At 38.2% G+C, this 24,300-nt stretch overlaps 1 protein-coding gene across 2 annotated transcripts in view; it reads left to right on the forward strand.

The window, feature by feature from the left end:
• Nucleotides 1–466: 466 nt before the first annotated feature.
• The window catches only part of arhgdig (Rho GDP dissociation inhibitor (GDI) gamma), a 33,859-nt gene continuing 10,025 nt past the window's right edge, over nucleotides 467–24,300 (forward strand). The window contains exons 1-3 of one of the 2 annotated variants that reach the window (XM_056258202.1): nucleotides 467–591; nucleotides 16,717–16,893; nucleotides 21,145–21,228. In XM_056258202.1, coding sequence (XP_056114177.1) covers nucleotides 16,722–16,893; nucleotides 21,145–21,228 — 256 coding nt within the window. In that variant the 5' untranslated portion in view covers nucleotides 467–591; nucleotides 16,717–16,721. Of the gene's footprint in view, nucleotides 592–7,525; nucleotides 7,708–16,716; nucleotides 16,894–21,144; nucleotides 21,229–24,300 lie in introns of those variants that run through there. The other variant, XM_056258201.1, reaches the window with a different exon arrangement.

A 24,300-nucleotide genomic window follows, 5' to 3' on the forward strand; every position in this document is an offset into this window, starting at 1 on the left:
TCGAGGAATTTAAAGACATGTTGAGACAAATATGCCATATAGCCTATTTGAGCAGATGAGTTTGAGTACGGCATCTTTAGGAGCTCATATTGTGGCGCAGAGACGCTGCACACTGGAATGTGCAGATTGACACTGCTTTCTTCATTTTAAAGAGTTCCTCCTCTGTCATTAATATATTGCTATTAATAGCCTACGGAACATTGTACATCGGAATTTTAAAGAAAAGTTTGATAAATCTGTTTGATTACACAATATCAGATTCACAAAGCTAACGTTGCAGTAGGCTAGGTTGCTTTGCAGCACGTGCAACAACAGAGATTTGTCACGCTCACGCTTGTGATACTTTTTCGACATTTTACATACTTTTGCCATTTCTAGCAATGGGATATTATTTTGCAAGTAGCTACAAACATATAGCGATATTTACAAACCCGTAAAATAATTTTAAGTACTGGGCTGGTGTTTCTCTTAACAGCTGTGTGTTAGTGTGAGGCGTAGAGTTGTGATTGGCAAACTCTATTTCCTGGTACGCACATGATCTGAACACTCTTGAACATCCGCATCTACAGTTCTGCAAGACGAGACAAGGCGGTAAGACACTTTTACTGTATTACTTTACTATCTAACTTTGTTTTCAATGTTTAGAACCGTTTTGTTTCGCTGTAGAAATTATTCAAAGATGTTTAGCCTACAATGCAAACAAAATTCATACCGATATTTTAAAGCTGGCTGCTAAAAAGAAATAAACTTTTCTTTTTTTCTTTCTTTTTTTTGGATGTAATGATTATATAGGTGATCTTTGTGATTTTCATTTTCTGAGTGACATTCTGAAATGGGAACACTGTCTTGAACTGTAGGAGGTTGGGAGTAACTTGCCGATTTAAACTTTACTCTCAAGATTTCAATTCACACAGTTTAGATTTATATGATTTAACTTCATTTTGACAGGAATGTGTGCTACTGAATGATATTAATATCTGGCTATGATGATACCTTTGTGCATTAATAATCTCACATACCATAGTATTAGCCCCTGCCCCCATCCTCTAACTTTCGATGTACTTTTTTGGTAAAGTCGTATGCAACCACATCCTCTTCTAACGTAAGACCAAACTGAGATCCTGTTCTGACTGGCTCCTGTGTCCTCTATAATACACCACAGAGACCTTTCTGCCATCCTTTATCACTTTATAAGTATGAATATTAAAAATGAGCAGAATGAGCAAATCATCAGACTTTTATATGTTATGTGAGAGATAATGTGTCAAATGCACATTATACATATCCAAGGTGTATTGCTATTTTATTGCAGCCTCTGGGGAATTCAGATGTGATTTGCTTTACTTTTGAAAGTTCATTTTGCATTGCCATGGTTTAAGGGGCTGTAAAATGATTGGAAAATTATTGCGATGCCTTTTAGCCTCATATTGATGAGTGTAGTAGATGACATACGTCAAGTTGCATCACTGAGCTGATAAATAGCCCATAAAAGCTAGCGTGGAAATGATTTTCGAAGATATTATATTTTTCGTTCTATCTGAACAGCTAGCCTAACTCGTTTTTTTCCACACAAATAAACAAGTGTAGCCACTGGAGAAGCAGCCAAAAATATCACAATGCCTGACAAATCCGTAAAGAGGAAGCTGTCTATATTAACTGGCAGACCTCGATAAACAAGATCTCTGTCTATTGATCAAGACACCCCTTTCACTTCCTTCTTGAGGTGTTTGTTGTTCAGGCCTAGGCTTCCGCAGAACTTCCTGAGCTAGTGGAACAGATCTGAATTGCAAGTGAATGAGATTCAGGACAAGCCACAAGAGGAACCATTCAGAAGTGTTTAAATTAATTTAACTTTGTTGAGCAAAGTTAGATCCAATTTGTGAGCACATTCAGATAATAGATGACAAGCTCCATTTGAAAAGAATACCAGTGATGTAGACCAACTGGTTGAAATTAGAAGCTTGCTCTTGTTACTTCCTGTTTGTGCAACACTTTCCAGTCATGCAGATCATAAGTGAAGAGAGATTGTTTTGTCGAAAGTCTGCATGCATGACTTTGTCGTCTTGTATGATTTTTTGTTAGTTTTTTTTTCTCCTAGTAAGTTAAAGGGATAGTTCACCCCAAAATGAAAATTCTGTCAGTAATTACTCACCCTCATGTTGTTCCATCCAACCCCGTAAGACTTTCGTTCATCTTCGGAACTCAAATTAAGATATTTTTGATTAAAGGAACCTTATCTAAGATTGTGGCCAAAACTGGTACTGCAATCACTTTCAAATTACTGTAGAGCGGTGTATCCCCTCCCCCTCCCCCTGACTCGAGGTTGCCTGATAGGCCGCAGAATCCAGTAGGATTCTTCTCCGTTTTCAGCCGTCTCCATCTTTCAAAGGCATCTCCTATACAAATCCTTGTTTTATTTTGGACTTTGTCACAAAGTATTTCGGAATCATAACAAGGTTTTTTTGGATTCGTAACATTAGACAGTTTTTTATCCGACACGTTTATAGCTGCAGCTGTGGTAACTACAGCAGAGCTGGCAACCCTGATGCCGCAACACTACTGACTTTGTTATTGGTAGATAGGTGGAGGGTGGCACATCAGACCAAAACAACATGACAACATCAACATCAGTTGAGGGCTGCAACTTCACTTTTTAAATGACAATATCCTGGCCAGACTACTGTTGTCAGTGATATAAGTATTTGAAATGAACATGATTTCTTAATGTCTAGTGACATATCAGGGCCATTTTATGATTAACCCTCTGGGGACTAAGCCCTTTTTGGTCCGTTTTCTCTATTTTTACATTTGGGCTTATATACCATATGTAATGGAGATGGAACTTTATGTGTTTGGTATCTATGGATTCAGAAGACCCTAAGCTAACATAATCATGCATGCAATGTGTTTATAAAGGAAGTATGAGTGAAAAATGTACTATAAACTAGAGAATTTCAAAAACGGAAATTAGATTTTTGTCATTTATTTCTGAAAATCACACATCACACAACAATAGTGAACAGTTTTTGAACAAAAAATATATTTGTCAAACCCTTTGCTTGACAGACATGTGTAATTGTTAAATAAAATGTGTAAAGAACAATGAAAAATGTAACTTTATTTACAAATAGTCCTAGGCGTTTTTCTTAGGAATGCTTAGAATTTTCTAATCAATGCGATCTCGTCGTCACTCTCCAGTAATTGTTCCAGAGCTTGTTCCACCGTAAATCTTTACTGCTTGCCATCATAAAAGTGCTAAAACAATAAATAATGCTATAATTGTATGTGTGTATATATATATATATATATTATAATTGTTCTGTCTATCTCTAATAAATCTCTGATAATCCGCTCCGTAAACCCTAGTTTGCTCTCCCTCCTTCTCTCCATTCAACGCTGTTTGCGTCATATCCCTAACTATATAGTACCACCCCTTGCAAGGCTACAGAGTCCTCTGATTTGCTAGAAACGTCTTGGTAACCTTCCTCTGATTGGGTAAGAAAAATATTTCTCCATCAGCAATTTTTCCATTGGTTGCTGTTCGCGCAATCTGCCAAACAACATCGATTTCATTGGCCTTTTACATAGTGGTATTGCGCAACAAGGAAGTGTGTATATTTACAAGCCGGGTGAGTTATCACTGTTTTCAGCGGAATCTGAGGAAGACGGTAAAAAAGACCGCACCTCTCTATCACTAATAGTTTTTAAGATAATTACACATTTGTAAAAGTATGCCATTTTGGGCGGTACCGCCCAATCCGTCCCCAGAGGGTTAATTGAAAAACATTTCTTACATACGGTTCCTTTAAATCTGAGAGCTGGATCACTCCTCCATAGGCTTCTAAGGGATCGAAACTGGCAGGCCCAGAAAAGTTAAAGACATCGTTCAAATAGTCCAAGTGACTACAGTGGCTCTATCTTTAAGTTTATCAAGCGACGAGAATACTTTTTGTGCGCAAAAAACAAACAAAAATAACGACTTTATTCAACTATTCATTTCCTACTCTGTGGGCCTCGAGATTCCACGTAGTGTAACTGCGCAAAGCTTCTAGGTTGTGCGGTTATTTTTATTTTTTTGCGCACAAAAAGTATTCTCGTCACTTGATAAACTTAAAGATAGAGCCGCTGTAGTCACTTGGACTATTTGAACGATGTCTTTAACTTTTGTGGGCCGTCAAGTTTCGATCCTTTAGAAGCCTATGGAGGAGTGATCCAGCTCTCAGATTTAACCCTTTCACACGTAAGTTTAAAATATTCTAACTGACCCCCCAGCGTGAGTTTTTCAAGGCGACCGTTATTTAGAACCTGTCACTTTAATGTTTCCATGGTGACGCGTCATTTCTTGTCACGTGACACAGCGCAATCACAACACAGAGCTGAATGAGTGATGATCTGATTTTATGTCTTTTTTCCTTTTCTATTCAAAATATTCACAATTGTATTAGCTATAGCATGAAACACTGATATTTCCGATTGTCAAATATGTGCAAGTGGATGTGTTTTGTTGTTTAAACATCTTTATAACGATTGCGTTAGTTGAGCTGTATGCGCGATGGGCGGCGCCATGTTAGTTTGTTTCACAGTTCAGAGAATCGGATCTGTTGTTTCTCACGAAATACATGAAAGTAAGTGGCCGGTGAACTAGGAGAAGAATAGGGTAAAATGTAAAGCTACTTACACAATGTGTATCTGATATGAATAAAACGTTTCATCTTATTATAATGGAAATGATTATTGTTGCTGTTTCCATAGACATCAGTGTCTATTTTACTAATTGAAAATCACTGTTTTGCTAGTACTTAAATGTATTTAAATGTCTGAAACCGAAAATAAACATTATGTGGTTTAAAATACTCAATAGTTGTGATTATGACAGCACTGAGTGCGTCCGTCTCTGGCTCAGCGCCAGCCAACGCTCGAAAGCACGTTTGAATTTAGCAGTTGATCACGTGATGCACTGACCGTTCTAATCACACCGGTGTGATCGTACGCGTGAAAGGGTTAATCAAAAATATCTTAATTTGTGTTCCGAAGATGAACGAAAGTCTTACAGGGTTGGAACAACATGAGGGTGAGTAATTAATTACTGACAGAATTTTCATTTTGGGGTGAACTAACCCATTAAAGCAGCCCCCTCAAGAGTTTTTTGATATCTTGACAGAAGTAGTCATTGGAAATCACAGGCTTCCAGATACCAGCAGCAGTCTTGTGCTTTCAGTGTAGGGCAGTTTGATAGATCTGTTATATAATTTGTCAAATTCCTTTTCATAGCTGCTTGATTTTAACAACTGTCAGTCAGTCTGAACTCGAATCCCAGATTGGGCTGGCTGACCACAATGTGAAGCCTACTCTGTTGGATAGAATAACCATAAATGAGATCTCTTTCATTTCTCAATTCTTTCTTCTAGACAGGAATCAGTTTACATGGAGAGCAATTTGAGACTTAAATTAGCGGCATTAGTGGCAATTCGGGGGCGGCAGTTGCTTGAATGCAAAATATTGCCAAATAGGCGTTTTTACATTCCGCTTTCAAACCAAATCTTCCGCCATTGTCTTGTCAGTCAGCTCGCCTCACTCTTCTTGTGAGTCAGCTTGCCTCACTCGTCACGTGATATATAAAATTGGACTCCTGCTGCTGATCTGTGCTGTGACTTTCGCTTGGCACACGCTGAATTGAGCAGACAGTTTTTAAGTGTGGTGTCTGTTCTCTAACTGAACTAAAATAATTTTATTACTATAAAAAATCAAAACGACAGTGGGTTGGGTGGTGCCGTGGTGGGCAAGTGATGTAATCGGTGTGCGGCTGATCACGTGTAACACCGACTATTGCAGCAAGCCTACTGGATGGTTGTGGTGACCGTTTGTCCCGCCCTCGCACCAGTAAGCACTTCATCAGAGAAGAGGTGTCAATGCAAGAGGGAGGGGAAGTTTTTGATTCGATTATGAGGGCAATTTTAAAAAAAATGTCCATGGATAAATATAATTTATAATAAATACTGCAATATTCCATAAAAAAAGAGAATAATCAATTTTGAATTCATGGTGAAGTTCCCCCTGCTTCTTTTCTCCTGAGATAAAACCCCCTGTAATCGGACATGTGTCTCTGCAAGTTTGGAGTCACATATCTTAGATTTGTCAAAATACATTTTCAATCAACAGTCAGAGATTTTAATATGAAAGCAAACATTTCTCATTAAATTCTTCTAATTATAAGGGTGGTATTAGTTAATAAAGCTAAAATTCATGATTTTTTAAAAATAACTTTAATTAGTTGAATGCTGTAGTTACCAGACGTTTGTTATATTTTTTTCTTTTGCACTGGCACTTCAGTCTCACTTCAGTCTCACTTCATCTGCTCCCTTGACATGTCAATCTGCACGTCTAATTTTCTTTTGGCTCTGCACGAGAATGAATAATTAACTTCTATGATTATGATACTTGTAAGTACATATAATGTCACCTTTGTGCTAAGTAAACCTAATTTATAAAATGGATAGACTCTAAATTCTGATTGGATTGGATGAGCCACATTCATAGCCGTTTTGCATGACCATCGTGACTTATTGCATCATTATACTAAATATAAATACTACTTCAGATGCGATCCAATGTGTCTTTACCTAGTTTACACATCAGATCATGAGCTGTGTGTGCCATAGCTTTGCACCAGACATGCAGTGAGATGCCGTAATTGGTCGGCGCACATAAACCAATGTCCTTACAAGTCTCTTGAAAAAGGCTTTGGCATTGCAGCACCCCTTAGCAAGATGCTACCAACGACAGAGCATCAAGGCCGTGTGAAATGCAGAGGCACGCCCAGTGTAACCTCCGACAGGTTCCTCTGACAGGACCATGACCCCTGAGAGAGATGACTGAACGACGTGCTGGAGAACTACAAACTAATAGAAAGTCACCGTTGACCAGAGGGGAAAAAACAGTCTGCCCAGCATGTTGCCCCTGAGAGAGAGAGAGAGAGAGAGAGAGAGAGAGAGAGAGGGAGATAAATGGGGAAACAATATGATAGTTGATATAAAATGGGGGATGGTAAGAATAATAAGTGTCTCTAGAGAGCAGAAATGTGAAGACAGAGAAATAGAACAGGGAATAAAGAGAACGGAGGAGAAAGGATACTGTGTGTGTGTGTGTGAGAGAGAGAGAGAGAGAAAGAGGATGAGATCATCGCAGTCTCCTGTCTAATGAGTGATGGGGTTGGGAGGCGTGCTGAACTGAGGCGGAGGGTTTGCTTCTCATGCCGGTGGAATCAATAGCGTCTGCAGACCGGAATACCTTTCCCACATTACCGCCTCATTGCCAACACTTCAGCCACAGCCGGTCTTCCAGCACGGATTACACACAGATCATTTGTGCATTCGTTCACTCCCTTACTTTCTTTCTCTGTCTCTTACATACTGTCTCTCTACTATCGCTCCCTCTCTCGCTCTCTCTCGAGCCAACCCACACCCAGTGATTCTCTATCTTGGGTTTTTTGTGGCGGTAGAAGGGATGCTGCTGTGAATTATTTTTAATTTTATGGGTTTTAGACACAGAATTTTCTGTATCACGGGAGGTGTGCTTTCTTGATTCTTTTCCTGATTTTTTTGGGGGGAAACCTTGTGGAAAAGAGCTTACTCACAATGTTGGGCTTGGATGTTTGTGAATTTGGTGGACAGTTTCTTGAACTGCTCTGGTTAACAGTTTGCTACAGAGGTGAGGATGCATTTATGTTGTCTATTGTGAGATAAAAATGTTGAAAAGGTGGAAAGAATGTACTAAAATTAACTTGAATGTATGCAGTTTAAATGCTCTTCAAACTCCACAGAAAGACCTCAGATGATCTGCCAATCTAATAGACCAGCCCTAAACCTTCACCTGAAGTAGTTTAAAGCTTATTGTGAATGGCGTTAATAAGTTTCAATGTATCCTAAAACCTATTTGCATTTCAAAAAGATTTTTTAAAAGTCATACTGAATGGCCATTTTGTGTGACGACTTCCTTTGTGGAAATAGACATTTTTATAGTTGGCATGTGATGCAGTTAAAACAAGTGAAGGTGGATTGATCAATATGTATTGATCGATCGGTTGTTGCTCTCACAACATTGCTTTGTGTGTGTGATCATCATGTTGCTTGTAATTACATGACACCGATGTTGTTGATTCAGGGCTTCACTCTGCAGAGCTTCTGCTTACTGACACCAATCCAGTGTTCCTCACTCCCACTTTACCTCTTTATCTGTCTTCCACTCTCTTAGTGTCTCCATTCACTTTGAAATCTTGGAAGTAAGGATGTATGACAAATGAACACCTGCCTTTATGTGTAAAGTGGAGAGTAAATGTACATATATATGTGTGTGTGGGATGGGTTACATTGACATTGTTATCTCAGATTCCTATACAGTATGTGGCTTCTCCATTAGCATTCCTATTAATCTCAATGGCAGTTGGTTAGATGACGCGGAGCCCCCTGGAAGTATGTGATTTTGCTCACGGGTGTTCAGTTTTGCAGGTGTTTTGAGGCAGATATCTTACTAATCACTCTAGAGACTGGAAAAATATAAAGTCAATTTAACTTAAATTTAAGTACCCCCAAAAACAAATCTGCCACTGGTAAAACATTTACTATAATATTATTAAATATAAATTATAATTTTTTTGCTACCGTACGCATATGGTGTAGTTACAACATGTACCAACAGGGGCGAATGAAGCTATGCTAACCAGCTAATCCCAACCTGATCTCATGAGAAAGTGTTTTACAAAGTTGGAATTGCGTACAAATTTGTATGATGTGAAAAGGAAGCATGAACTTGCACCCCTAAACCTAGCTCTCAGTGGGGCATTAGCAGGTTGTATGAAAACGTATAAATGAATCATTCCAGTTTAGCAAAATGTAAAATAATTACGATTTGTCACAAGACTGTTGTATAAAACTTGATGCCTTTTATCTGACTCAAATCCATTTAATTTTTTTGTAGTCTGAATGTCAGAATAGCTCATGAAATCATATTAAATCCATATGTGCTTTGAAATTTGATCAAAATCTGATATTTTGGAATGTGCCTTAGCCTGTTATTGATACACCGGACATTGGCTCTGTCCCAGATGGCACACTTCATATGCACTTACGGTCTTGTAGACTTACAATGGCCGCTGTGTGCACGTAATCATGAAGTCCATGAGACCGTAGGGTATCCCATTTGTCATTTTAAGTTTCAGAGGGGTGCTTTGCGGGCGATATGTGCCCTTGATGCGCACTTTTGCCTGAAGCGAGATCCACAGCAGACTTCTACCTGACAGTCAAAACGGCGTTCCATCGCGAAGGTGCAAACTCATAGGAAGATTGCGAGTGTTCAGGGTGCCATTTAGGGCAGGGCATTTGACAGCACTGATTTGTGTGCAGTGTGAACAAAGCCAGAGTAGTTTGAGGCAGGGTGATTCCAGTGGAATCAATGGTGTTTAGAGAAGGCCCACAAAAGCGGGCTCCAAGGGACGGACCGGTGCACGGGTTTCTCAGCTCTCTCTCTGCCTGACTGCAGAGGTGCTGACACGCTAAGACCCCCTGTGGCCCAGCAGAGCTGCATCACCACTCAAGCCTCAGCTGCTGCTGCGTTGTGATGGATGGCTGCATGTCAGAGACCTGACACATGTTTAAAGGAGTAAATCAATTAGATTGCATGTAGGAGAAACATAGATTTCAAAAAGCTGATGTGTTTGTGCTCCCTGTAGGAAAAGGCCATATGAATGAGAAGGATCACATGCATCATTGCACTACATGCAGTCAGGTGTTCAGCTCTGTTTTCACACATTGCAGATGCTGTTTGACTAACAATCCTGAGAATTTCAATGTGTCATTCATCCCCCGACTCTTATGTGTACTAATACTTATTTTAATGTTTTTAAATTTATACTTATTTTTTAAGTTTTTGACTATATTTAGATCTATGTTTTACAGTAGTCTAGTACTGTTTTAGTGTATCTTGTGAGTATTCAATCTGTGTTCAGCCATATTCTAGATTAGAATACATGTATTCCTGCTGCATTGTTTCAGTATATTACAGCCAAACCCTTCTGTGATGGTGTCAAATGGCTTGCAGCGTTCTGTCTCTAAAACAGTTGAATTGTGCAGATTTCCGGCCTGCTGTGGTTTGTGTTTGTCACTTACTTAAAGGATCAGAGTTTACTGATATGAATCAGTCTCAACTCTGCTCTCAGTTTGATTAGCAGAGACTTTGACGTTGAGAAAGTGGAGGATGTGAGGGTTGCAGAACAGTTAAATTAAAAGTGTTAGGGGCCGGGGCGGGGAGTAAGTCACAGTAGCTGCTGAATTGGCTTTCATTTTAGAGCAAACTGAGCTCATAAGTGCAGGCAAGATATTCAGATTTTTTTTTTTACTGTAACACACCATACTTTGAAACATAAATGAATAAACAACAGAGCCACTAGCTATGTTTCCATCTAAAGCTGCGAATTTAACTTTTGCTCAAAATTGTACAATCGCATAAAACATTTGCAAATAAAGCAGCATTTCCATCCCATGTGTTCAAGAGAACAAAATCGTCACTTTATGGGAATTTGGCGCAAAATATCTGTAATAAAAATGGAAGTTTCTGCAATCGGGGAAGGAACTATGTAACCCCCCCCCCCCCCATCGTAAATGTATTGTGTTTCAGAGGACACAGACGAAATGCAAAAAAAAATCTTTTATGTTATCTTGCGTTCCGATGCCTGGTGTTTGAGAACGCAATGGTGTGAGACGGTTCTGGGTGGTCCTTATACCAAATAATTTTGATGACAGACTTTAGCTTAGGCATTTTAGAATGATTAAACCAACATTTGAGATGCTGTGCAATGAAATTGGTCTGCTGGTTAGTCCAGTTATCCAATCACATCCACTGTTGAGGCAGTCACATGAGTTTTTTGTTGCGCATCGAGGGATTTATTTGGTAAATGTGTTCCCATCATGGTTTATGCGCATGTCTTCTTATAGGATAAAAAATGTATCCTCCTTAATTGAGCGCGTAAGGTTTTTATGCACATTTTTTTAATTTATGCACATCGTTGCGTTTCCATCCAGCGTTTAATTTTTTTATGTGATATCCATAAATACTCATAAAAATATGTGGATGGAGACATAGCCTAGCTAGTGTTCCTATGGTTATTTTTAGGCATTTTTAGGGGCTGTTTAGTGTTTACACAACACCTTTATCAACCAAAAACGGAAAACATTTCATGTGTTTTGAACGTTTATTTACACGTGAAAACGCGATTCAAAGTTCTAGTTTTTGAAAACGATTCCTTTATCGTCTCCGTGTAAACTACAAAAATATGAATTTGTGAAAACGGTGACATCATGCACATGCGTATTACATCTTCAGTCAATAGGCGCATAGTAACATCGCCAACTACTGGCCTGGCAGGATAATACAGCATTTTTAGTCATTTTCGTGGATTCGTATGAACAGAGAGCGTTTGAACAAGGTTGTCATCTGTACGCGAAAAACGCAATGGAAAAACGTTTCCGTTTTTAGTACATTGTTGTCGCATAAACTTTGACCCTAATGGTTTCATCGCCCTTTGCAGGGTTCTTAAATCATTGTTAGAAGAGTGAGGTTTGAATGAACTTGAGAAACTCTCGTGGGCCTTCCATTCATCTGCTGAAGGTCCACTAAATATTTGGGTGTACAGCTGTTGTGTGAGTTGAATATGAGAGACTGCAGTTTGTTAGCACTGTTTGCTTGTTCACTCCACCTCATTAGCTGTGCACTGAAACCTGCAACGCGCCATCAGATGAAAACCAGCATGCTATCCATCACAATGTAGCCAGGCATTTAACTGCTTCTACTGATCAAAGCGGGTCAAAGCATGTTGCCTTTGAAGCTCGAGATGCTGCGGCACACATATTTTACTCAGAAATTATATCTCCGAAGGGCGGGGGAAGGCAATTAAAAAAGCTTGTCAGATTCTTCACAGTATTATTATTGCTATTTAACACAGCTGAGCAAGGGTAATTACTGTCATTCTTCTCTTTGCTAATAAAAATTACCTCTCACTAGTGGCCACTGCGAGAATGGCAGCATGTCTCCAGTGTTCTTTACAGAAATGCTTGTCAATTGGGGGGTCGTAATACAAACATGGTGCTGGTCCAAGTTTTTGAAAAGGATACCCTTATCGTCTCCGTGTAAACTACAAAAACGTGAATTTGTGACAACAGTGACATCATGCGCAGGCCTGGCATGAATAATACAGTGGTTTTAGTTGTTTTCACAGATCCGTGTGAACGGGGAACGTTTGACAAAACGTTGTTCATGGTAATATTAATTAACTTCAGTATCTGATTTTAAGGCCGTTTTTAGTTTATGTTTGTACAGTAAACACTTCAGCGCTTCAATCAGGATGCTGAGATGCAAATCCACTGATTTAAAGGTTTTTTTTATGAGGTGGTTTTTGTTACTTTCACTCTTTGAATTACATTATGAACGATTGTAACTAATTAGCCGTTAGCTTGTGGACATTGGACATCAGCGATGTTTAATGATTTAATGTGGAATATTAATATGTATCTGATCACATTGCAGTTTTGAGATACCATCTTCATTATACAGAAAACATGCCCTGAAATGTATCTATAACTATCATATCCATCACTATATTGTTCATTTTGCTTGTAATTTGCAGTAAGAATCTTGGCTTTGGCTTATGGATATGCTTTAAATTGCCCAATTAGCCCAGTCATTTGTTCAGTGTGACCAGGGTTCCCTATTGTGAATCTCAGCTCAGGGGATTTGATTTGTGTATTCAGTGTGCAAGCTATTTAATTGGTGTGCATTTTTTAGCAATATTTAAGCTGTAATTGCACAGAGATAATGAACTAAATAGCCTTATTATGCACAGGATATTGGTCCAAAGGACACCAGTGTCCAAAATGTGGCCACACTTGAGTAAAATGTTGTAACACTGCAGTCAGTTCAGGCGTTTCCATTTTGCACAAGGATTAGCTGTCGATTCATACACATTTATGCATAGCCAAATTTCCCTTCTCACACTTCATTACCACTTTCATCTGTACACATTCAGATTGTTTATTTCTCTGTAATTAGTAGGTTAATTGGCTCACTTTGTCTTCTGCTGCTGGAGTATGCCATATGTCTCAACTGCATTTTGCACCTGGAAATTACACAAATCGTGCAGCCTCCTAATCTGACCTAAATGTCCTTCCTAAAATTGTCTTCCTGGATAGTGTTTTTTCCCCCACAGGTTCAATTGATGTAGAGATACAGAATTCATTCCCACACTTTCCTACCTTTTTGTGTATGAATGAGTGAGTGAATGGGTGAATGTGAGGCAAATTGTAAAGCGCTTTGGTGGCCATTGGGTCTGTGAAAGCGCTATATAAATGCAGTCCATTTACCATTTACCATTGTTGGAGGAAATTGGCTACCCATTTTCATATACAGCAGCATATGAGTGTCATGGTCTTCAAGCTATCTGATGCAAAAAAAAGATGGTGGTATATTTTTATTAGATGCTATGAGTGAAAATCGCTCTTAGAAAACTAATGGTGTATTAGAGAATGACCCTCAAAACACCCTATTGATCCCATCAGATCAGATTTTATAGCTCGTCCTTCCATTATTGCATTTGCCTTCACATTACAGCACTTACGGTTTTTGTTCTCCTTTCATAAAGGTTCATTGTCTCTCTTGATAATCATTGAGGAGGATGTAAGCATGTTTCCATGGCTGCTGAAGAGCTGGGCTGAACAGCGTGTACATAAAATCAGCCTGGGAAACATATAAACCTGGGTGGGGTATCTCTGTCTTTCTCTTTTTTTAATCCTAAATTGTGTTCGGGAACATCCATCCTCTAAGGAGTTTCACTTGTTCTCCCCCAGACTACTGAAAGCAATGTTGTCATTATTTAGATTTTGTCATTTCCCATGAATTCGGTACACTCTGGTGTCCAGTGACTGTTTTTTTAGGAATAATTTTTATTTTATTTTATTGTTGTGAGGACTACACTCACCTAAAGGATTATTAGGAACACCTGTTCAATTTCTCATTAATGCAATTATCTAATCAACCAATCACATGGCAGTTGCTTCAATGCATTTAGGGGTGTGGTCCTGGTCAAGACAATCTCCTGAACTCCAAACTGAATGTCAGAATGGGAAAGAAAGGAGATTTAAGCAATTTTGAGCGTGGCATGGTTGTTGGTGCCAGACGGGCCGGTCTGAGTATTTCACAATCTGCTCAGTTACTGGGATTTTCACGCACAACCATTTCTATGGTTTACAAAGAATGGTGTGAAAAGGGAAAAACATCCAGTATGCGGCAGTCCTGTGGGCGAAAATGCCTTGTTGATGCTAGAGGTCAGAGGAGAATGGGCCGACTGATTCAAGCTGATAGAAGAGCAACTTTGACTGAAATAACCACTCGTTACAACCGAGGTATGCAGCAAAGCATTTGTGAAGCCACAACACGCACAACCTTGAGGCGGATGGGCTACAACAGCAGAAGACCCCACCGGGTACCACTCATCTCCACTACAAATAGGAAAAAGAGGCTACAATTTGCAAGAGCTCACCAAAATTGGACAGTTGAAGACTGGAAAAATGTTGCCTGGTCTGATGAGTCTCGATTTCTGTTGAGACATTCAGATGGTAGAGTCAGAATTTGGCGTAAACAGAATGAGAACATGGATCCATCATGCCTTGTTACCACTGTGCAGGCTGGTGGTGGTGGTGTAATGGTGTGGGGGATGTTTTCTTGGCACACTTTAGGCCCCTTAGTGCCAATTGGGCATCATTTAAATGCCACGGCCTACCTGAGCATTGTTTCTGACCATGTCCATCCCTTTATGGTCACCATGTACCCATCCTCTGATGGCTACTTCCAGCAGGATAATGCACCATGTCACAAAGCTCGAATCATTTCAAATTGGTTTCTTGAACATGACAATGAGTTCTCTGTACTAAAATGGCCCCCACAGTCACCAGATCTCAACCCAATAGAGCATCTTTGGGATGTGGTGGAACGGGAGCTTCGTGCCCTGGATGTGCATCCCACAAATCTCCATCAACTGCAAGATGCTATCCTATCAATATGGGCCAACATTTCTAAAGAATGTTTTCAGCACCTTGTTGAATCAATGCCACGTAGAATTAAGGCAGTTCTGAAGGCGAAAGGGGGTCCAACACAGTATTAGTATGGTGTTCCTATAATCCCTTAGGTGAGTGTATAAGATATGCTTGCTAAACTATTATCCAATGTAAAATTAATTTAGCATGACAACTAGCTAGTTTTAAACATGAAATGTCTGTACCCACCTTAAAATTATAATTTTTGGTTTTCCCTCAGAAATCTAGAATGTCTCAACTGTATTTAATACATAAGTGCCATTTTAGTAAAAACTATCAGACTTATCTAACAGGGTTGCAAAAACCTAAACCTCAGAAACTGAATAGAAAATAAAACAGCCCATATAATATTGAGTTCCACCTCTTGAGGTTGACAAATTATATTTTCTGAAGGTTACGAGTTTTAGGCCCCATTTTGTACTCTATTTGTAGAAAATGGCAGTATATTTCTATACAACACTTAAACAGCACTGCTTCTCTAGGGGAGTTATGTGGACATTATGATTTAGCTCTCTTAATTCATATGACAAATTGGTGTCCCTAATGTTGGCTTCCTATATGGAGAGCAGTTTTCTGGGTCTTTATTTTCCTCTGTTTCTCTGGGGAGCAATACCTCAGCTGTCTGCTTTCCAGTAATTATTAACTGTTAGGCTGAAACGCAGTGTGTTGGTTTTGACAATGAAAACACAGTTTTCAATGTCTGACAAGTGGCTGAATAAATAAAGGCAATGATGTTTTAACAGATCTGCTACAACCAGACCAGCTTATTATAATTAAACAGCTCTTTTTGCTATATATATTGTCAGACTGTGGGTATTTTGTTAGAAACTGTCTCTCAAATGAGCTGAATAGAAATGGAATTATCAGCGTCGAAGATGAGTGTATTGTTCCGCTACGTGAGGATTACAACAAATGACTCTGAATATTAAAAGAGATAAGTGTTTAAATCTACTGTCTGTAGCAGTGTTAACCCATCTGAATTGGTCTGTGTTTCAAACCTAAAAATGTGCGAGAGGAGGAAAGATAGCAGAAAATACATTCAGTCTGTCTTTTATCAGAGCATTACTCATCTGTGTAGAACAAAGAAATAATCACATTGAACATCACAAACCATGTAGTTTAAGAGGCCATATATTTCACACTAGATTTTTACACTAATACTTACTAGATGCTCCAAATTTGATCGTGACTGGCCTGCTGAAGTCTAGAAATGTGGAGACTGTAAAGTCATTTTTAGTTTTAGTCAGCTTTAATCCAAGTGAGGACAAGCACAGAAATGTTATCATCTCATAACCATTTACTACACCTAAATTCAGAGGGGGAATAATAGGTTGATAAAAATGTTTAAGTCACAACCACAGCCCTCAGTATAAAATCTGAATGATAAATAGAAATGTTTTTTTTATGACCAACAAGTATGTTGATCCAGGTATGTTGTGAAATCATGGTTATTTTGATATCTGTATGTGAATATGTTTATGAATGTTCTTTCAAACGTATTGAGAAGCAACAGAAAAAGATTATCCGGAGCTTAAGACCATGGCTAGACCCATCTTAAACCCCAAATTCCTGTTTTTCTTAGGCATAATGGCTGATAAAGAGAAAGACGTGCCAGTGGTTGAGGACGAAGATGAACCAGATCTGAACTACCAGCCTCCGGCTCAAAAAAGCCTGCAGGAGATCCAGGAACTGGACAAGGATGATGAAAGCCTGAACAAGTACAAGCAAACCCTCCTGGGCTCTGGACCTGTGGTGGCAGGTTAGTGTACCTTCACAAGAAAACGCCTATTGCATGTGCACACCATTTATTAATATTATATTATATTATAATTTATACACTACCATTAAAAAAAAATAATTCTAAATATTCTGTTCATAAAATAATCCAGAAAAAAGGTATGACGGTTTTCTCAAAATATTAAGCAGCACAACTGTTTTCAACATTGATAATAATAAGAAATGTATCAGCTTATCAGAATGATTTCTGAAGGATCATGTGACACTGAAGACTGGAGTAATGATGCTGAAAATACAGCTTAGACATCACAGGAATAAATTACTTAAAATATATTCAAATAGAAAACAGTTATTTTAAATTGTAATAATAGTTTACAATATTTCTGTTTTACTGTATTTTTGATTAAAAAAAATGCAGACTTAGTGAATTTTCTCAATATTTGAAGACATTTTTAGTGGATCACAGTCTCACCAAAAAAACTTCTAAAAATGATTTGAATCTTATTGATATTTTGACCCACATTTATAGATACACACAAATAATAAATTTTGCATAGAATCTCATCTTGTGAAGATTGCATTGTCTTCATGGTTAAAGCTGTAGCTCGGCTCTCCAGGGACGGCTCTCCCTTCTCCTCCTGCTGTTTAGACGGATTCAGATCCCCCGGGGGACTCCAGTCTTGGTTCAAAGACCCCAAACAATATCCTCTTAACTCAGGGAAAGAATGAGAAGGTGGCTATCACTTAGTCTGAAGAGCATAGCTTTGAACTGCTTTGTTGTTTAGAGAAACATGAATTATGATTCCACTCCCTGCATAACGCTGGAAAATTTGCATTTGATGTTCTGTCCCGCTGCATTAATTATAAGATCTGTTATAGTATTTCTCACTCAGTTATTGAGTGAAATAGCTGTAAGAGTGTTTCTTTTCTGTTTCTCTCTATGATGAATTGTGTCTGTGATATTATGATCAAAGCAATCCTAATTTCTTTTGCCACAGGGAAAATCCAAATATACACTTAAAATCCTTACTTGCTGATACAGTGTTCCTAAAGGCATAAAAGGCAGATTAATTTCTTCTTGACTCACAGGACTTTCATTTTCTGTTGAGAATTAATCAACGGCAGTAATTTCTTTTCTTTTTTTTTCTATTCAAAAGCAACTTATGTGCCTAGGGTATTTACCTTGTAAGTCCTCTGATTCATAAATGATCTTTGTTCTGTTGGTTATGGCCAGGTTAATAATAGCCTGTATTCAATATGCTGGGATGCAAACGGCAGCTTGCGCTGGTATTTTATAGCGTTTTATGTTCCAGTATAATGACTGAAAGATCTGCTCACAGTCCTGAGATCATGATGACCAATCAGGGCAAGGCAAAAAAAGTGGATCTTTTGCCTTTTGCCTCTTGAGAACTATGATGCATACCCTTCCTTATGTCCTCATTTCCTATATTGTGTAGGAAATGAAAATTGCAACATAATTCACCCTCATGTCGTTCACAATTTGTACGTTAAAATCGGTACCAGTGTCATTTTAGTACTATTTATGTATTATTATAGTTTTTATTATTATCTTGAATTCTTCTTTATTTTCAGTTTTCATTTTAATTTATAGTAATTTAATTATGTGCTTGTCATTTTTATTATTATTATTTTTAAATATTACTATTTAGTTTTATTTAAATTTTATTTCAGTTTTATTTAGTATTTATTTCCAGTTAGTAATTTTAGTGCTTAAACTAAAACATATTTCAGATAGTTGCTAAAGACACATTTCTAATTTTATTAATCTAACAATAATCAGTACATTATTAAATTCTCCTTTTGTACTACACGGACGAAAAAAATATGGGTCACCACATTTTTGGGGTGAACTATCCCTTTACCCCTTTTCTCTAAAGCTGAAAACACTGGAAATATGAAACGGGTTTGTCCTGACGTTCATTCATTTGCCATTAGATCTTCTCAGATTTAATAGTGGGATTATGCCAGGGTGATCAGTCATGTTTGGTGCTTGCGGTCCCCAGTGCGCAGTTTTGCGAGTGAGCATGCCTGCGGCGGGTGGCAGCACTTGTAGCCATCAGCGGATGATGAACTGTAGTTCCCACTTTTAAAACCAGCCCACCCTGCATCAATAACACTGCATCAATGAGACCCGTCCAACAATTTGTTATTTGCAGTTTTACACCACTAGCTCCCTCTTGGCACTGCAGAAACAATCATTAGTGGAACAGTAGAGTTAAGTGCCTAAATTAAGCTAGTCATCTGCCCTGCATGCTTCATGGGACAACTTCTATAATGTAGGGCCTATGGGAGTTCACATATCACTCTCAGTCTGTATAAACTGCTTTTATGTTGATTGTGCGTGCATGTGTGTGTGTGTGTGTGTGTGTGTGTGTGTGTGTGTGTGTGTGTGTGTGTGTGTGTCCTTTTTTCATGGAGCTTGACAGACATAGTCATAATGCTCTATGGTTGTATGGAAAAGATTCAAAAGTCTCCTTTTGTGTTCCAGTGGAAAAAAATAATAACAGCATGAAGGTTTTGAATGACATGAGGGTGAATAATGACTGAATTTTCATTTTTGGGTGAACTGTTCCTTTAAGGGCTGGGGCAGCCGCAGCTCTATCACTGTTAAATGTGCTGAGACAGCATGCTGGGGTCACTAACCTGCAGTGGCTCTGTGTCCACCTAAACCCTGACAGGCCCGATCTATTTCTGTAATGGCCAGAGCTCCTATGGACACAAGAAACCTGGGAGGGAATGCATGGCGGCTTATAAGCAACAGTGATTGACAAGACTTTAAATACCTCTTTATCTTATAATGAAGGTGATTATGTTTGTGAAAGACAGTGTAGTTCTGTTTCAAAAACCTTCTGAACTGCATTTTAAAGAATTGTTGGCTCTTTCCTGACACAAAGGCTGTTCCAAAGATAGGCAACTTAATTATGCTGTCTTTTAAGATAACTTTTTTTATATCCAAGATGGTGAGAAACATGTATATTATGAACAGATTTTCTTCAGTTCCGAAAGGTATTCATAAAAATAGCTCAGTGTAATTTAAATTGGTCAATTAACAAATATTTGTGTTACTTTTGCTGTATATTTGTATGCTGAGAGTATTATTCCTTAGCAATATGCTAACATCAAACTCTATTGAAATCAATTCTACCCAATATTTGTGTGTTTTTGTTATTTATTTTATGAGTTATTGAAATATCGTCCCATTAGCTGCAACATGTTAATGTCAAACTTAATTGCAATCAGTTTTACTCTGTGTCATTTTTAGCCTATATGTAGTATCATCCTGTTATCTTAGCTACATGCTAACATTAAACTCAATTGAAATAATTTTTACCCAATATTTGTGTGTATTTTTTTTGTAAGTATTTGAAGTATCGTCTCATTAGCTTAGCAACTTGTTAACGTCAAACTCAATCAGCTTTACTCAGTGTGTGTCATTTTTTTATATTTTCATGAGTTATTTGAGAATCGTCTCGTTAGCTTAGCAACTGGCAATCTGTTTCCTGTGAGGAACTTTATTCATGTGGTGCCTATATAGTGTTACCTCAAAGTCACTTACGAGGTTCCATGATCGTTAGTTAGAATTCTAAGTAGGCAGTAGGCATTAAGTCGGCTCACTAGGTTTTGGAACACAGCTTTTTATATTGACGACAGATAAAACAATGGAAGTGAGTGTGAATTGTATGACTGGAGAAACCTGTCTTTCCCAAACCTGAATTGATGATGTTCATCTGCTGATATCTGAGATGATTAATGTGTCTTATTTACACACTGACCGGCCAGTGCGTTGCAGGTGCACATGAAATGCCCATTTCCCCCTCCCCAATTTTACTTTATTTAGTCCAGTCTAAGTATCTTCCCTCTGGGCTGAGACACATGATGAATGTGTGGGTGAATCGGCTTGGAGAATGATACTTCAAATTGTGTGGAAGATGTGTGCTTTTACCTTTTTCTAAGCGATCACACTTAAAGTCCCAATTTTGTGACGGGGAACTTGGTACAGGCAAGCACCACTCACATTTGCTCCAGAACCGTTATTAACCAGCAAATCATTTTGGTCTAAAAGCTTCACTGCATGCTGAGAATATTAAACCCAGTAAACACTGGTTGCCTATTTCTTATTGTTTATGCACTTAGGAAAAAAGGCTATTCTGATGGGTTTATTCTGTAGGTACAGTAGTTTACGAATGCTTCAATAATAAATGTAGAGGAGACATTTTGCTGTTTCTCATCTGTTTCATTTATTGCATTGCAGATCCCACCATTCCTAATGTTCAGGTGACCCGGCTGACTCTGATGTGTGACCAGGCCCCTGGACCAATCACCATGGATCTGACAGGTGAGTCTCACAAGACAAACTAGTCAACAAGTGTAAACATAATCCACTTCATTTAAAATGAGAGCTGTCAGCCGATTCAATATCATTGTATTTATTTAGATTTAATCAGATATACTAATACTTACTGTGACAATCCCTCAAATGGGGTTGTTTTATTTGTTTTACTGTAATACATTATTTTTATTATTTTGCACAGATAATTTTTTTATATGATTAATTGTATTAAAATAATACTACATTGACTTATTTATATACTATTATATTATTTATTAATATTTTCAATTAGCTTTTATTTTTTATATTTTCAGTTTTATTCATTTTTCTATCTAATATTTATATTTTATTATATTTAAGCTTTATTTCAATGAATGAAAATGATTTTTATTAGTTTTAGTTTTATTTAACAATACGATACAATTTACTTTATTGTCCCCTTAGGGTATTTTTCCTTGGGCTTAGTGTATGCTGCATTTCACACAATAAATAAATAAATCGCATGTGTCTCACATAAACAGTCGAATAGTCCAGTTATGTGAGCAATAACAACACTGATAACCCTATTTAAAATCCAAAGCATTCAACTTATATATTTTTTGTGTGATTAGTATCGGTACGATAACAGTTATGTGGGTTGAGGTAAGTGGGATGAATCTGTGAAATGTGGTTTTGTCCACACAAAGGCTGCTGATCAAGAGCTGGGAGGGCAGTTGCTTAGTTGACACTATTGACAGAGCCTCAGTAGCTCTGCACTGCATCCTAATGCTTCACCTCCCCTGCCTTCAGAGGGATGATGATGTCATTCCTTACACTGCCAGCCAATGTCATGCGAGCAGGCAGGAGATGGAGATCTGCAACACAAATCAACATAAACTGCTGTATGTAACCATGTACCCACCCTCGATACACTAGAGGGGACTGTCAGGTCTTTTGACGGTCAGAGCAGGTTTCTGCCCCCGCCTTTGCCCTCAGCCGGTTCTACAGTGTTTTTTCTCTTTAACAACGGGAATACGGCAAAAGGTCACCTGGTTGCTAGGCAATAGGATGATTCTGGGCTGTTTAAATCAGAGATTTAAAGTAAGAAGCCCTTTTCAGGTATAAAATCTGTAACATAATTCATTCACAGTGTCAAACCTGTATGCAGCAGCACATTTCCTCTTTTAGAACAAAACCAGAAATGACTTGCGGTTTGAGTTGGTACAGGAAGGCGTTGCCCTCTTAACACAGAGTACATTGTTGCGCTTTTGTGTGTGGACTTCCTGTTTAGCAACTTTTATTCTTAAATTACCTCTGCACTGAAATAAAAGGAACAAAACTATGTTTATTTCTTTATTGGTTGCCTGATGGCTGGTTAATGGTTATTATTATTACACTTAAAACTCATGTAATATGTAACTCATAAATCTATGTAACTCAAGACAAAGGGGTTTAGATCAGTGTACTTTTTTTTTTTTTTTTTTGGTCATAGTTGATGTTTAGTTCAGTTAATTATTTTTCTTATTTTATGTTCTCACAGAGAAACAAATTCTCTGTGTCTCTTTGATCTCATTTATTAATTCTCGTTATTAATTGTTGTCAAAATAAAAAAAACCTGTCAAAAAAAATGTTTCTAGTAATAATATTCTCTTCCAGTGTGATCCAGATAATTACACTACCATTCAAAAGTTTGGGGTCAATAAAAAATTTTTTTTAGGAAGTTTGTTTTTATAGCAAGGACACATTAAATTGATCAAAATAACAGTAGAGTCATTTATAAGCACAACCATTTCAACTGAAAATAATAAGAAATGTTTCTTGAACAGCAAATCATCATATCAGAATGATTTCTGAAGGATAATACATTTGAAAATAAATTCCATTTCCAAATATCTTAAAATAGAAAACAGTTATTTTAAATTGTAATAATATTCCACAATATTACTGTTCTTACTGTATTTATGCAGCCTTGGTGAGCATAAGACTCTCCTTCAAATGCATAAAAAGTCTTACCCCAAACTTTTGAATGGTAGAGTATATTAAATGACATTTTTAAACATTTAAAAACATAGTTTTTGCACTGAAATACCGTGCTTTAGCTGTAAATTTATTCCAATCCATAAATATAGAGCGAATACTTCACTATACAAGAACCTGCAGATAAACAGCATAAAATATAATTCCATAGCCTGAGCTGTAAGCAGGAGCACATTAGAGGTCTGTGATCAGGAACGCGGATGTGCCGGAGTCCTGCTGTGAGTGACAGCCAAGCGTGGCACCTCACTGTGGGACGTCCACTGGGACGGAACGTGCTAACCAGACTGAGTTTTTGATGGATGTGGCTGGGCCGACACGCAGTGGAGGAAGACTGTAACAGTTAGTGGTAGATGAAGGTGGGGAACAGAACCTGACTGCACTCAAGACTCGAATAGCACTCAGCGTGACAGCAGAAGTTCTGCTCTGCTGACGTTCAGATTAGAGCAGCAGGAAGCCAGACCTTATCATGCCGCTCTTAATTGAATCCGAATAGTCCATATCCGAGCAGTTGAATATTTTGCAGTGTTCGTCGCATCCCCTCTGAGAGAGATGTGAATAAAGCACAGAGGATTCACTCTTAACCCAGTCTGCACTAAAAAAAAAAACCTTACAAATATACAGTACTGCGCAAAAGTCTTAAGCGGGGGACACACTTAACGACTGTAAGGCCGATTATGAATGTAATTTGATACTTACGACTGATCATGCCCAAGTGCGCCGAGTCAGAGACAGTTGCGTTCAGTCGGTGTTCACAGTCGGTGTTTAAAATCTGCTCCAGTCATTGGAAACAGTCTGTAAGTGTGTCCAGTTCAGTCTTAGAATGTTTCAGCTAGTCGTTAAGTGTGTCCCCGGCATTAGACACGGTAGTATTTCCCCCCCCCCCCCCAAAAATGGTTTTAAGCCAGTTAATTGTATCTTTTGCTGTAGTGTGTCAGTAGTAAATAGCAGTTTACAAACATTAATTTTGCCATTAATTGTAACAATCCAGTGATATTTTTGTATGTACAAGGAGTCTGAAAACAGCCGGTGCTCCACACGGAGATCTGATCTCACCATCAAGTC

This window comes from Rhinichthys klamathensis, unplaced genomic scaffold (assembly GCF_029890125.1).
Source record: "Rhinichthys klamathensis goyatoka isolate OS25496 unplaced genomic scaffold, OSU_Roscu_1.1 h1tg000149l_1, whole genome shotgun sequence".
NCBI lineage: Eukaryota > Metazoa > Chordata > Actinopteri > Cypriniformes > Leuciscidae > Rhinichthys > Rhinichthys klamathensis.